Raw genomic sequence first — 15,687 nt, forward strand, 5'->3', positions numbered from 1 at the left:
TACAAATGGAACTACAAGGCAGATTCAGCAGGAAGCCTGAGCAGAGACCCACAGTGGCAGAGCTGGGAGCACGAAGGGTTTTGGAATTAGGAATACAGGGAGGTCACTAACTCCCCTATGACCATCAGGCACGTAAGTCCTGGGCCAGACTGAGACCTAAAGACAAGGCAGCAGTAAGTGCAGAATTAAATGAACTTAAAAGCCCAGAAAGGTTTCATCATCCATCGTGAAATGTGAGACTGTTTGGAAATAGCCATTGGAATGTTCTGGGTAGCGCCACTTGGTAAACACGTGGTCATGTGCAGGAATGCAGAAGCTTGTCTTGCGGTGAGGGAGAGCGGGCTCTGCTTTTTTTGGAAAGTGCTCCTCCCCTTATAACCCAAATGAGGCCACCGAGCAAAGGGAAGGATGCAGTGACACTAGCCGTCCAGCATGTGTTATCCGTGTAGTGTACTCGAACATCAAGAGCTTTACCAAAGAAGACGAGCAGAACACAAGCACTGGCTCCCGGTTATCAGAAAGCCAGCTCGGACAGCGCAGGATTAAAGAAAAATGAGGAGTTCGATTGCTAGGCACTAGAGTGGGGTGGGAGTCAAACAAAATCAGAACAAAAGAGAAGTATTTCATCATGTGAATGAAGAAAAGAGAACACTGGAGTAGGCATTTGGCATCTGGGACGTTATTATGGATTTGGGAATCTAACCACCCAACAAGTTTTCTTAAAGACCTGATCCGAGGAGAGGAGACCGTCTGGTTTCAGCACTGAGTCGGGACGTACACACGGTACAGGTACAATACAGCAGCTTCGGTTGTGCCAGTGAGCCCAGCTGCCAGAAGGAAGTCTGAGCGTTTCTATACATGTTGCTCTTAAATGCGAGAGACTTCTACGGACGCTAACAAGAGTGCTTATCTCAACTGTGGAGCAAGCTCTTAAACTCCTCATCCAGGATACCAACTTCACACAAGAATTACGGGATTGGATATCCAGTCAGGTGCAAGGTGAACTTACAAAATGGGAGTCGGCTTTAGAAATAAACCTTCTGGTCTTTCCCTATGTCAATGATCTCTAAAGTAGGAATAAAACTCCTTGATCTAGACTAACATAATATAATAAAAAAATACTATTAAAAAGAAATGAAACAGCTGGAAAAATAACAAAACTACTTGATCTAAGGAAAATGATATTGACCATCATGACACCTTTAAAAATCTCAAGTGCAAAGTTAAAACTCTCAAGCAAAATAACCTGCAGTTATTTCTGAATGGGAATTAAAAGTACTACCTTTTTGGGGGTGCTGCGTTAAGTTGAACTGCTGCTATTAAAAAAAATTAAGGCACATGAATCAAAAATTTTTACCAAATGGTTCATAGGAGCATAGAATTTTTCTGCTAATTTGTATGTGAGGAAAACCTCATCTTTTTTTTTTTTTAAGATTTTATTTATTTTTTTGACACAGAGAGAGACAGAGAGAGAGCCCAAGCAGGGGGAGAAGCAGACAGAGGGAGAAGCAGGCTCCCTGCCGAGCAGGGAGCCCGATGCAGGGCTTGATCCCGGGACCCCAGGATCATGACCTGAACCGAAGGCAGACGCTTAACCGACTGAGCCACCCAGGCGCCCCTCATCTCTTGTTTTCAGAGTCTGAAAATTACATCCATATATAACGTATTGATTATCAAAATGAAATAATCCATGAACTTAAAGACATGAAAGGTTTCCCAATGAACCTACAGTCAATATTGTTATTTTAATATATATTAATATATATTTACTTATATATTAAAATCTATATTTTATATATATATATAATACTTTGCATTCAGTTGTTCTTTCAAGCTTGTTTTATGCCTTTTATTAAGATAAAATCTAAATAGAGCCATTTATCCCCAGAGCTTGGTCTAGGATATTCTACAATGTTTCTGATGCATAATACTGTTAGATTTCAGCCTAGAAGCAAACATTCAATCTGGTGAATAAACTTAGTTCCTGCTGTTCGTTTTGAAGAATGACTTGAAACTGGTTTTTGTTTAAAATATGTTGAGCATTAGTTGGCCTATTTATTTTGTGAAAGGCCAGGATACCTCCCAACCAACCAGAGTAACTGGCCTCACTGCTTTCTTGCTGCACCGTTACGTGCATCAGAACAATAAACCTAGATTTGGGGGGTGGGGAGGTGAGGCCCAGCTGTGAACTATTGTTCTACAATCTGGGTTTTTAAAAAATCAAATATTGGGGCGCCTGGGTGGCTCAGTCAGTGAAACGTCTGCCTTCAGCTCAGGTCATGATCTCAGGGTACTGGGATCGAGCCCCACATCGGGCTCTCTGCTCAGTGGGGAGCCTGTGTCTCCCTCTCCCTCAGCCACTCCGCCTGCTTGTGTTCTCCATCTCTGTCAAATAGATAAATAAAATCTTTTAAAAAAATCAAATATTGCTTTAAAATATTTCTCTTCATTACTGAGTTGTTTTAATACCCCCTTAATTTTGCACCCAAGGTGAGTGCCTCTGTCAGCTTGCCTTAGTGACCAGCCCTGTATTTGAAAACAGCCATGCATCACGCGTCCATGCCCATGGCTTAATGGATGACCACTAGTGCGACGACAGCATCAGAAACGTAAGTGCCATTTATTACCGGGACATCACTCCAACTCACCTGGGGTCACAGTCAATAAGGGCCCAGCCCCCATGGAACTTTTCATCATCGGGCAGCAATAACTTCATATAACTTTGTAACAGCTGGCTAATCAGTTCCTGGTGGCTTCTCTGATTCTCCTTATGCAAAGCTTCCTGTTCTTTCTCCTTGGTAAATATGGAGTAAAGATCTTCTGTCACGGGAATGCCTTGCATCAAATCTGGGGTAGAAAGTGTTAATATCTATCATCTTAATTTGCTAATACATTTCTAAAAAACAAAAGAGAATGTAAGACTAAAACAACAGAACTCATAAGAAAACACAGGCATGGATCTTGGTGCTCTTGGATTAGGCTTTTCAGTTTTAGATAGGACACTAAAATCACAAGCAACCAAGATCGACAAAGCGGACATCATCACAGTTAAGAACTTTTATGTCTCAAAGTGCATGATCATGAATGTGAAAAGACAACCCACAGACTGGGTGAGAATAGCTACAAATCATCTAACAGAGACTTGTAATTCAGAGTATATAAAGAATTTCTACAACTCAATAGCAAAAAGACAAGCCAATTTTAAAATGGGCATAGGAACTGAACAGACAAGCTGACTTCTTCGTGGTGTGGCACGTGGCTCAAGCTTCACAAAGCACTGTAATCCATTCCCACAGACGGTCAGGACAGCAAGACGGGCAGCTTCTGGGACAGAGGTGCGACCACTGGCCTTACCAGGGGAGACAGTAAACCCAGACTGCTACCGGCCTCTCTCTCTCACCTTCGAAGAAATCCAGCTTCAAGATTCGGGTGAAGCTGATGCTACGATGGTCAGACTGAGAGAGGGACAGAGCCCGGGTCCTCAGTGACGTAACTGAGCTGCTACATCAATCAACGGAGGAAAGGTAGCTTATTTTTACTTGATTAAACGCCTCAAATCCAGTTTTTCAGTCAACATCTACACTACCCATGGCAGAAACCAAACTTCTTTACACCAAACATCTCAAATTCCTAACTGCCCAGTGTCGAGGCCCTACTATTTCATATATAACAAATACTCAGATTTAAAAAAATAGGATTAAAAAATATTCTCAGAGACCACAGGACAAGCTGTTACTTTGGCTCTAATCCAGAATGCTCTGCATTTACTTCAATCCTGTGAGGTAATACTTTCATGCAAATTAAATTTTAAAAATTTGCCAACATATGAATTCCACGGAGCAAGCCACCCTCCATTTCCTCTTCCAGATAATGATAAGAATTGGTTTAGTATAATCCCTAAATTTGGTACCCTGATATTATGTTCATTCATTCTTACGGGAAAGGCTTGTGTGTTGTCCAGAGCAAGAACATATGATAAATGTCGTAAGAGAGAAAGACAGACATCTCACTACATGTCTCTGCCTTGAGTAATGGGAAAACAAGTAGAATGGGGAGTTCCCCGTGGATGAGGTTTTAGGCTACCTCATTTCATACTCCAGGAACCTCAACTCTGCTGTCTGTGACATGAACAGAAAACTGACAAATACGTATGGAAATGAAAGGTTGCTTTTGTTGCTTCAGCCTAAAAAATTCGTCAAATTCTAGTCTAGTAAAAATTTGAATTTGATTTCTTGGGTAAGATGCTGAATATAGAAACACAAGTATATATAAAACATGAACTATGTTAATGAAGTTGGTTTCTGTGAAACACTAGTCACAGAGGAATGACAAATTTTAAAGAAAGAAAGGCCTTCACGTTCCTTACCTATAACAGCTTGCCTATAAGCATCCTTAAATCGATTCAGGTAATACCTGTTTGCCGAGTTAACACCATCTTTCATAACTCCTGCTAACTTCCTTTCTCCTGTCCTTGTAAAGTCACCCTGTCAAGGAAGAAGTGATTTTGACAATTGATTCAAACATAAGAACGTTCCCCAAGTCAATGTGGGCTTTCAATACAAAACCAAAATTCTATAGGCTTTTATAATTTCTAAATAATGTAGTTAAGTTAAAATATCTACTAGCTTGGGCTGTGACCCGAGCACAACAAATAATTAAAATGCTATTTGTGGCATCAAGGCTTCACAGTTAGATGGTGCTTTAAAGTAAATCCACTCTTGGTCATCTGTAGAATTTCTATAATTTACAAGTCAAATCTTCCTATGTAACAACAAGATTTTCAAACCTCAAACTGGTAAGATACTCAAAAGTCACAAATTTGCGATGTGGGAAAGTATGAATGGTTCCCTAGAGTTTATTACGATGGGATTTAACCACTGTATGTGGACGTGTGTGTATACAGAGAAGGAACAGAGATTTCTGTACCTCGCTGCCCATTACAATCTCTGTAGAATGATCCAGTGAAGATTTCAATTGCTTTATTTCTCTTGCCTTTCATAACAGAGGTGTCAGGGCAAGTCCCCAGAGCGCAGTGACTCATCTGGAAGGCTGTGCCCTCGATCACCTCTCCATTACCCACATCCCCTGGTAAGCACCAAACTCTTGCTTCTGAGTTTGATTTCTTTAGATTCTACGTATAAGTGGCATCATGCAGTATCTGTTTTTCTCTGGCTTACTGCATTTGGCACAATGCCCTCAAGGGTCACCCACGTTGTTGCAAAGGCCGCATTTCCTTCTTTTTTATGGCTGAATAGTATTCCATCGCACACACGCCCTCCCAGCACCCCCGCCACACACACCCGTCACTCGCTCGCTCAATATTCACACTGTCGGACACAGGTTGGTTGTTTTCAGGTCTCAGCTATCATAAAGAATGTAAATGATGCTGCGACGGACATGGGAGGGCAGCTAGCTCTTTGAGACGCTGATCTGATTTCGATACATACCCATAAATAGGATTGCTGGATCATATGGCTGTTCTATTTTTTAATGACATTTAAAAATTTATTTTCATAAAGTTTATTTTAGAGAGGAACCACGAGTGCGTGCACAGTTAGGGGAAGGGCAGAGGGAGAGCATCTCCAGCAGACTCCCTGCTGAGCTCAGAGCCCGGAACGATGCAGAGCTCGATCCCACCACCCGTGAGATCATGACCTGAGCAGAACCAAGAGTCTGACGCTTAACCAACTGAGCCACCCAGGCGCCCTCTGTTCTGTTTTTAATTTAAGGACCTTCCATACTGTTTTCCATAATGGCTGTGCCAATTTACATTCCCACCAACAATGTACGTTTCTCCACATCTTTGCCAATACTTGTCTTGTCTTTGGTGACAGCCGTTCTAACAGGTATGAGGTGGTTATCTCACTGTGGTCTTGATTGCCATTTCTCTGGTAACTACTGATGCTGGGCACCTTTTCCTGTACCTGTGGGCCATTCGTATGTCTTGCGTGGAAAAATGTTCAGGTCCTCTTCCCATTTTTTCCAGTCAGATTATTTGTTTTTTTTGCTACTAAGCTATGGAAGTTCCTTATATATTTTGGATATTAATCCCTTATGAGGTATATGGTTTGCAGATAGTTTCTCCCATTCCACAGGTTGTCTTCTCATTCTGTTTTGTTTTGCTGTGCTGAGCTGTGTCGCTGGATACAGCCCCACTTGTTTTTTTACTCTTCTCACTTACGCTTTTGGTGTCACATCTGAAAAATCACTGCTGAGATCCATGTCTCAGAGCTTCCCCCATGTTTTCTTGTAGGATCGAACTATAAAGTTTCAGGTCTTACATTTAAGTCTTTAATACCTTTCAAGTTAGTTTTTGTGAGTGGTATAACATAGGGGTCCAACTTCATTCTTTCACATTGTGAGTATCTTCCCAGCACCATTTACTGAAGAGACTCTCTCTCCCTAATGAGTATTCTTAGTTCCCTAGTCAAATATTAGTTGACTGTATATGTGTGGGTTTATTCCTGAGCTCTCAGTTCTATCCCCTTGGACTATAAGTCTGTTTTTATGCCAGTACCATACCGTCTTGATTACTACAGCTTTGTAACACAGTTTGAAGTCAGGGTGAGTGATGCCTCCAGCTTTGTTCTTTCTCAGGACTGCTTTGGCTCTTAAGAGGTCTGTGGGTCCATATGAATTTTAGGATTGTTTTTCTATTTATGTGAAAAATGCCCTTAGAATTTTTAATTTTAAATTTAATTTTATTGTTTTATTATGTTCAGTTAGCCAACATGCCATTAGAATTTTCATAGGAATTGCATTTACTCTATAGACGGATTTGGGTAGTATGAACATTTTAACAGTATTAATTTTTCTGACCTATGAACACAGGATACTTTTCCATTTATTTGTGTCTTAATTTCTTTCATCAGTGTCTTACAGCTTTCAGTGTGCAAATCTTTTGGCTTCTTGGTTAAATTTATTCCTAAGTATTTTTATTGTTTTTGATGCTATTGTCAATTGAATTATTTTATCTATTTTTCAGATAGTTTGTTAGTGCATAGAAATGCAACTGATTTTTGTATGTTGCTTTTGTATCCTGCAACTTTACTGAATTCATTTATTAGTTCTAACAGTTTTCTGGTGGCGTCTTTAGGACTTTTTAATGGATAAGACGATGTCATCTGCAGACAATTTCACTTCTTCCTTTCTGATGTGGATGCTTTTTCTTTCTTTCTCTTGCCTGATTGCTCTGGTTAGAACTTCTAGTACTAACCCAAATAGGAGTGGTGAGTGGGCACCCTTGGTTTGTCCTGATCTCAGAGGGAAAGTGTTTAGCTTTTCACCACTGACTACGACGTTAGCTGTGTTTGCCGTATATGGCCTTTACTATGTTGAGGTACACTCCTTCTATGCCCAATTTGTTGAGTTTTTCTCTCAAAAGGATGAAAGGATGTTGAACTTTATCACATGCCTTTCCTGCATCTACTGAAATAATACGGTTTTTATCTTCTACTCTATTAATATGGCGTATCACATTTATTGGTTTGCATATGTTGAACCATCCTTGTATCCCAGGGATAAATCCCACTTGATCACGTGTGACCCCTTCGATGTGCTGTTGAATTTGGTTTGTTAGCATTTTATTGAGGATTTTTGCATCTACGTTCATCAGGGATCTTGGCCTGTAATTGTCTTTTCTTGTAGTGTCTTGGCTTTGGTATCATGGCCTCATAAAATGAATTTCAGAGTGTTCCTTCCCCTTCCATTTGGAAGAATTTGAGAAAGAATGGCATTAATTCTTCTTTAAGTATTTGGTAGAATTCACCAGTGAAACCATTTGGTCCTGGGTTTTTCTTTCTTGGGAGGTTTTGCTTACTGATTCATCAAATCTTACTCATTTGTCTGCTCAGATTTTCTTTTTCTTCATAAGTCAGTCTTGGTAGGTTGTATGTTTCTAGAAACGTATCCCTTTCTTCTAAATTGTCCAATTTGTTGGCATATAATTGTTCAGAGTAGCCACCTGTGATTCTATGTATTTCTGTGGTATCAGTTGTAATGTCACTTTCACTTATAATTTTGAGTCCTTTTTCTTCTTGATTAGTCTAGCTAAAGGTCTGTCGATTTTGTTTCTCTCTTCAGAAAACCAACTCTTAGTTTTGTTGATCTTTTCTATTGTTTTTCCTAGTCTCTCTTTCAAATATTTCTGTTCTAATCTTTATTATTTCCTTCCTTCTGCTAACTTCGGGCTTACTTTCTTCTTCTATTTCCTTGAGGTGTAAAGTTAGGTTGAGATCTTTCTTTTTTCCTAATGTAGGCATTTATAGCTATAAACTTTCCCTTTAGAATTGCTTTTGCCACATCCCATAAGTTCTGGTATGTTGTGTTTCCATTTTCATTTGTTTCAAATTATTTTTTTATTTAACCCTTTTTGATTTCTTCCTCGACCCTTGATTGTAAGGAGTGTGTTGTTTAATTTCCACATATTTATGAATTTTCTAATTCTCCTGTTACTGATTTCTAGTTTCATACCATTGTGGTCAGAAAAGATACCTGATATAATTTCTATCTTTTTGAACTTGTTGAGACTTGTTTTGTGGCCTAACCTATGATCTGTCCTGGAAAATGTTCCACATGTGCTTCTGAAGAATGTGTCTTCTGCTGTTCCTAAATGAAACGTTCTATATATGTCTGCTGGGTCCAGTTGGTCTACAGTCCTATTCAAATTCACTGTTTCCTTATTTATTTTCTGCCTGGATGATCCTGTGTGGAGAACGGGGTATTAAAGTCCCTTACTGGGATGCCTGGGTGGCTCAGTCAGTTAAGCATCTGCCTTCGGCTCAGGTCATTATCTCAGGGTCCTGGGATTGAGTCCTGCGTCCAGCTCCTTGCTCAGCAGGGAGTCTGCTTCTCCCTCTCTCTGCTCATGTTGTCTCTCTCAAATACATAAATAAAATCTTTAAAAAAAAATAAGTCCCTTACTATTATCATACTGCTATTTATTCCTCCTTTTAATTTTGTTAGTTGTTGCTTTATATATTTAGGTGTTCTGATGTTGGGTGCATAAAAGTATTTCTCTTTAACCAGTAACTTGTACAAGGACTTCTAAAGTCCAATTTCCTTAATTAATAAAAAGCTTTTTGATATTTATCACTCAACCAAAAGATGGACTATCTGATGCCTGCTGAGACCTTGATACAATTTTTTATAAAACATCCTGAGATGAACTATTACCTTGAAGGAAAATTAACATAAAACTAATTTAAACTAATTCCACTGTTTCTTACTGCCCACAGAAGGAGTATTTGGTGACCAGTAACTATAGTTTATATTTAAATTAAATTCTGTGAAGATTAGCTCTATAGGATCTTCAAAAGACTTATTCATAACCACCACAAAAAGATAATAAAACATTTCTTCAGCACATTTACTGTGTGCCAGGGAATGGTCTAAGCCCCCACATGCATTAACTCATATAATCCCATGACAGTCTTGAAGTGTGTCTAGTATTATCCTGTTTTATAAATGAAGAGACAGACACAGAGAGGTTAAGTGACTTGCTCAAGGTTGCAGAGCTAGTAAGGGGCAGGGTTGGGATTCAAATTCAGTGGAGGTAAATTATCATACTAGGGATCGAATTCTAGCAACAGACATGTATTATCCATGTAACATTTAAAAAACCAACTATTTCACATGAAATTCCAGATTTCCAAACTCCCTTGAAAAACTGGAAGATCTAGCCACACTGGGCCTCTGTCCCCATAAGGAAGCAGTAGAACAGCCCCCTCTCGAGACAAGATATGCTCTTCGTTAGGTCTGCACCCATCTCCCCCTTGAAGCGAATGGGTGGTCCCATTACCTGGCCCCAGCAGAACTGGAATACGTAACCCCTGCCTGAGCCAAACGTTCCAAAAAGGAGTCAAGTACACAGACTACCATCTATGGGCCACATATCTTTCTCCCAAAAATAAAGTTGGTTTAAAACCCCATCCTGTGTCCCACAGAATAATCCGCAAAAGCTGGCTGTCGGTATTTACCTTCAGAGCAGCTGTCCCAGCATACTGTCTGCTAATGGAGTCCCCGTTGTTGGCCCACATTATCTGATAGATCCGGTTGCATTTCACTGGTAGTGGCTGTTCCGGAGGCATCACACCTAATTTTTTCAGCTAAAATTAACACATTGGTGGATTAGCGACATGTAAGTCAGGGAACCATAGCATAAAATACCCACTGCAGAAAAAGGAAGCATGCTCATATACAATCTCGGACCCTTAAATAAAAGAAATGATGTTTTCGGACTTTTCCAAAATAAAGCACAATTGAAAGAGGGAGAGTTTTATCAACTGCTACACATGATTAAGTAGAAATATTTATAACGTCTCGGTATAATTTTTAATGTGTAGGCTCATATTATATTAAGTCTTTGTTTTAAATTTGCCTATGAAGTGAGACTGTCATAAAAGCCTCTTGAAACAACAACATTAGCAGTTCAGAGCAGTAAGTGACTGGCCAGTGTGAACTTGACGCTGAGGCTGGGGTTCTAAGAGCTTTTTAAATACAAATTATCGCATTTATTCCTCCTAACACCCTGCTGCCATCAGTACTCTTATTACGCCCATTTTAAGGACGAAGAGACAGAAGCGTAGAGGCAGAGGTTCTGCATGGGGTCAGCAGCTACGAGGTAGCAGAGCCAGGGCTCAGACTCAAAACCTGGCTGCTTGAGTGCAACGCGAGAAGGGAGAGACTCACGATCTCAAACAGTCCCTAGGTTCTATCAGAAAAGCCCAGACACCGTGCTAAGAACGTCCGCCTTGCGAATTCATTACTCAGGTGTTGTGGGGTTGAAGATCCAAAGGGGGGCACTGAGTAACAGACGTTAGGACTGCAGGAAGCGGCCGCCACTGACTGGGGTGTGCAGGATAAAGGCTGGTTCTGTGGCACCAAAAGAACCAACAGCTGCAGAGAAGGCGCGAAGAGAGCTACAACACAGGTCAAGAAGTTTCCGCCTCCTCCAGCCTCACGGCCGTCCTTTGGCGCCTCCTACTGGCAGAGCCTGACACAGCGCCAGCGGGCTGAGCAGAAGGCGCTGCAGACTCCCAGCCCCAAATACACAAGGCCGGATTTGGAGCCGAGAGAAGGAGGGTTATGACTACACCTGATCGACCTGGAAATGTTGGGCCTCACATTTTTGAAATGAGTACTTAAGAAAATGCCACTTAATTCAGCTTTTTCCAGTGAAGGTTGTACTTTCCAGGTTTTAATGCAACCAGGCTGTCTGGACGCTGTGGATGTTCTACAGAACAACGATTTCAGTTACTGGTTTACATGTGGAAAAATTGAGAAACAAATACTTACAACGCAGTGGACCCCCCAATTACCTGCTGTTCCATGACCACGCGGGCGATGGCGGCTTGGACCACGTTGGTGCGATCCAGGCAGTCCATGCAATTGACACGGAAAATCCCTTCTTGTTTACATATCACCCCGGCTTGATCGACCCTTTTCGAAAATAGATTGGGATTATTTTACAATATGAAGTACTTTAATAAGGTTTTCAAAAACCACAATTCTTTAGAGTGTAGCAATTACACCAGTAGCACTGGTTATCCACTTGTTTGGAATATTATGTGACAGGCATTACTGACTACTTGGTAGACACTGTTGTTAATTTACAGGATAACTTGATAAGAAAGACGTTATTATCCCTGTTTTGAAGAAAAACAAAAAACTGAGGTGCAGAATGACTTGCCTCAAGTCTCGTGACAACTCAGCAGAGCTGGCACAACCCGGAGTATGCTCTTCCATACATTAAAGCCGGAAGGCACTTTAAAACACCATCCTGTCCCCCCTTTTGACTTCAAGGAGAAATGCATCTAAATGCATGTGGCCTGAACACAGTCACTTTACCACTCGGTGAGGAGTCCTGCAGCGCGCCTGCGTGTCTAATTTCTCTGGCCACCTGCGGCCTTAAAGTCTAATAGAACGTTCTCTCCTATCCTTCAAGCCTATTTCTTCTTCCTAAATCTCTCTCCTCCAGTCTGAGGATCACCTTCCTTCTCTGATAATTCTGAAATGCCTGTAAACTGAGACCAAGTACCCCAGAGCCATGTTAGGGATGCTGAGAGCGAAGAGAAAGAGGAAATGTAGACCATGGAGCATTAGAAGGAATTAAAAAAGAGTCATAGAGCATGTCACTCCACCTTGCCTGACCCCCTGACACCTTTGCCCTGTTCAATACCTGATGACCGACACTCTTTGGAAAAGGAAAATAGGAATTGGGAACAAAAACAAGAAACACGAAAATACTTTTCCAGCTTGCCGCTATTATTTTAATGCTTAGTTTCAAGTAATCAAATCCATATGATCTCACAGACCGAGAGTTTATATCAAATTGACTTATGAAATACCTACCAACACCACTTCATGTCAAGAATAATGTCATAAATGGCATCTGTTAGTGTCTGAACATTCTCAAACTTCATTCCTCGGCTAAAATACATGCCAAAAGAAAAAAAATGTTTAATAACAGGGTTTGTTTTTTTTTTTTTAGCTTAAGATACAATATTTAAAATAGCTTGGGAAAATTTAAGAAAATTATTGCTTTAAGTACATGAGGTTAACACTACCATAAATTATATAGGCAACTATATAAATGCTTATAATTAATCAGCACTGTGAAAGAAAATATTTTTAAAAATACACTGAAACATATCACAGGTATCAGAAGCTCCTTTCCCCACCAAATTTTCAATACCTGGGTAGAGGAACCCACATTAGAGCCAGGATTATGACAAAAGAACCTGGCTTTCAGAATACACACAGGTTAAAGTTACCATCAAAATGATTCACCAGTTATTGTTTTTCCACAGCAAACTCTAGTGAAGTTTATCCACAGGAAAAGAAGTATTACTAATACAGTATAAAGACGAGACAACAGAATGATGTTTAAGTAAGGGGGCTCGATTACGTTTGCCAGCTTGGACCCAAGCAGAAAGGAAAAGCTCCAGAAGTTCTTTGAGTGATAAAAGGAAAAGTGGAACTCTCTGTCTCCACGTTGTTTTGGGAAAGACAGACTAAATATTTCAGGAACAACTAAATTTTTTTTTTTAAAGATTTTATTTATTTATTTGACAGAGAGAGGCAGCCAGCTAGAGAGGGAACACAAGCAGGGGGAGTGGGAGAGGAAGAAGCAGGCTCATAGCGGAGGAGCCTGACGTGGGGCTCGATCCCATAACGCCAGGATCACGCCCTGAGCTGAAGGCAGACGCTTAACCGCTGTACCACCCAGGCGCCCCAGGAACAACTAAATTTTTAGCCAAAATAAAGCCCACATGAAAATCAAAACTAAGTAACAATGAGAAGAAGAAACGTTTCTTCCTGATAGGAAGACGAGAAGCTAAGGCAGCGGGGGCAGCAAGTACCACAAACATGGGAACAGATCAGAACTCCCGTTAGGAAGCCCTCTTACCAGTGTTCATGGAAGTCAAATGAGACGTAAGTGAGGTGTGAGCTGTTGAAGAGTAACACCTGCTTCAGGTAAGCATCGCCAATAATTTTCTCCCTGCCTGCCTGGTCCACCAAGTTAATAATAACCTGTGAGAGTAAAGAAAAACAAATTCAGTTTAATCAGATGTTAAGAACTCAATGTGGTTTTTAATCACTTTATTTGCAATTATGTTTTAGAAATATGTTATAGCCACAGTTAGAAATTTATCCCCTCAAGCATCAATTTTCTTCCCATAAAGTTAGACTTTCACTTGTTATAGTTAGGTTTATGAGAATCATGTATGTCGACAGCATTAATAGCTATTTTATGCATTACGTACTTGCAATAACCAATTAGAATACATATTAAGAACTAGGTCCTTTATCGTAGCAAATATTTAAATTATTTAGAATAATTTTTAAAGAGATATACAAGACCTACATATGGACACTATCAATCTTTGCTGAAATACAAAAAAGCAAATCTGAGTAAATGGAAAGACACACTATGGAGCCAGATTCAAGATTCAATATTGTAAAGATGTCAAGTCTTCCCAGATTAATTTAAATATTCAACAATCCCAATCGAAATTTGATCAGGATCTTCCTATGGACCTGACAAGTTAATTCTAAAGTTCATCTGGAAGGATAAATATGCAGAAAAAGTTCTGAAAACTAATAATAAAGGAGGACTTGACCCACTGGAGAGCAAAACCTACTCTAAGTCTATAGCAGTCAAGATGGTAGTGCGTGTGTAGAAACAGATGAATGACCCGCAGAACAGGACAGACAGCCAAGAGACAGGCCCATGTACACTGAGGAATCTAAAATATAACAGTACTCTGGGAGAAGAACAGAATATTCTATAAATGGTACTGGAATAACTGTCTAATGGTGGGGAAAAACTTACTTTAGCTCCCTACATCTCATTATACACAAATTACAGATGCATTAGTGACTGAAATACTTTTTAAGTTATAAAAAAGAAGAATATTTGGAGTGATGTTTCCATAATTGTAGGACAGGACATGACTTTCTAAGCTTAAAAACCAGAGGGCATAAAGAAAAAGATGGACAAATGTGACAACAGGAAAATTTAAAACCTCTGTAACCGACGACAATGTAAGTAAGCAAAGGTAAAACAAGAAAACAAAAAGAAGCAAAGAACTACCTGGGGGAATACACCTGTAACTTAAAACCAGTACTATATAAGAGTGCTATATATTCAGTAAGCAAAAAAGAATAAAGGATACAGAGGAAATTCACAAGAGAAAATATACAAAGAGCCAATAAACATGAGGCTACAAGTTTGTTAATAATCAGAGAGAGAGGCAAACCAAGAAACAGACTCTTAACTATGGAGAACAAACTGCCAGTTACTGGAGGGGAGGTGGGGAGACAGGAGAAACAGGTGATGGGGATTAAGGAGGGCACTTGTGATGAGCACTGGGCGCTGTATGGAAATGTTGAATCACAATCTTGTACACCTGAAACATTACCTCATATGTTAACTAACTGAAATTTAAATAAAAACTAAAAAAAAACCCAAAGAAATACAAATTTATAACAGAAAACTAGTTTTCATCTATACAGAGGCAAAAACTGAATCCTAGGTAAGAGTCAGCACCGGTGATTACATGCAGAAATGAGCACTGGCTCCCACTGTTGCTGAGAGTAGAAACTGTTGTGATCTTCTTGGGAACAGAGTGGTAGGTATCAAGTTTAAATGCATACTGTTTGATCTAGCCATTCTACTTCCAGAGATGTATTCTATAAAGCACGTGTTCCAAAATATATGAACGTTGTTTTCTGGAAAATTTTTGAGATAGCCAAAACTATATCCTAAGGGTCCATCAATAGAGAGAGAGAGAAAAAACAGCCATGAGATATTAAGTGAAAACAGTCGCAGAATAGTATATATGGTATAGTCCTCTTTTGACTTAATTTTATAAATGTGTAAATCTGTGTGTGTCAAGATGGTTTTTGCTGCAAATGACAAATCACTGACTCGGATCTTTGGAACAAGAAGTCAGGAGGTTGCATGGTTCTAGAACTGCTTAATTCAGTGCTACCAGTCCCAGATCTTTCCATCTTTTCTGCCATCTTCGGCATATCGGTCAGTCCGCAGGCTGGTTTAGTCACGGTTTCGACACCGCTGCAGCAGCACATCAAGTCCAGACACAACCACCACGGAGGGACTGTTAGTTCCCGTATCTCTTTTTATTAGAGCAGGAAATCGTTCCCAGAAGCTTCCCAGCAGAC

General features: G+C 40.1%; 1 protein-coding gene across 7 annotated transcripts in view; it reads right to left on the minus strand.

The window, feature by feature from the left end:
- INPP5F (inositol polyphosphate-5-phosphatase F) overlaps nucleotides 1–15,687 on the minus strand; it is an 83,815-nt gene that overhangs the window by 12,109 nt on the left and 56,019 nt on the right. For 5 of the 7 annotated variants that reach the window (XM_026494259.4, XM_044382196.3, XM_044382194.3 and 2 more), the window contains 6 exons: nucleotides 13,409–13,533; nucleotides 12,352–12,429; nucleotides 11,319–11,439; nucleotides 9,978–10,106; nucleotides 4,367–4,484; nucleotides 2,649–2,847 (listed from right to left, as the gene is read on the minus strand). In XM_026494259.4, coding sequence (XP_026350044.2) covers nucleotides 2,649–2,847; nucleotides 4,367–4,484; nucleotides 9,978–10,106; nucleotides 11,319–11,439; nucleotides 12,352–12,429; nucleotides 13,409–13,533 — 770 coding nt within the window. Of the gene's footprint in view, nucleotides 1–2,648; nucleotides 2,848–4,366; nucleotides 4,485–9,977; nucleotides 10,107–11,318; nucleotides 11,440–12,351; nucleotides 12,430–13,408; nucleotides 13,534–15,687 lie in introns of those variants that run through there. The other 2 variants (XM_048218880.2, XM_057308322.1) reach the window with 2 other exon arrangements.

Source organism: Ursus arctos, unplaced genomic scaffold (assembly GCF_023065955.2).
Source record: "Ursus arctos isolate Adak ecotype North America unplaced genomic scaffold, UrsArc2.0 scaffold_7, whole genome shotgun sequence".
Lineage (NCBI taxonomy): Eukaryota > Metazoa > Chordata > Mammalia > Carnivora > Ursidae > Ursus > Ursus arctos.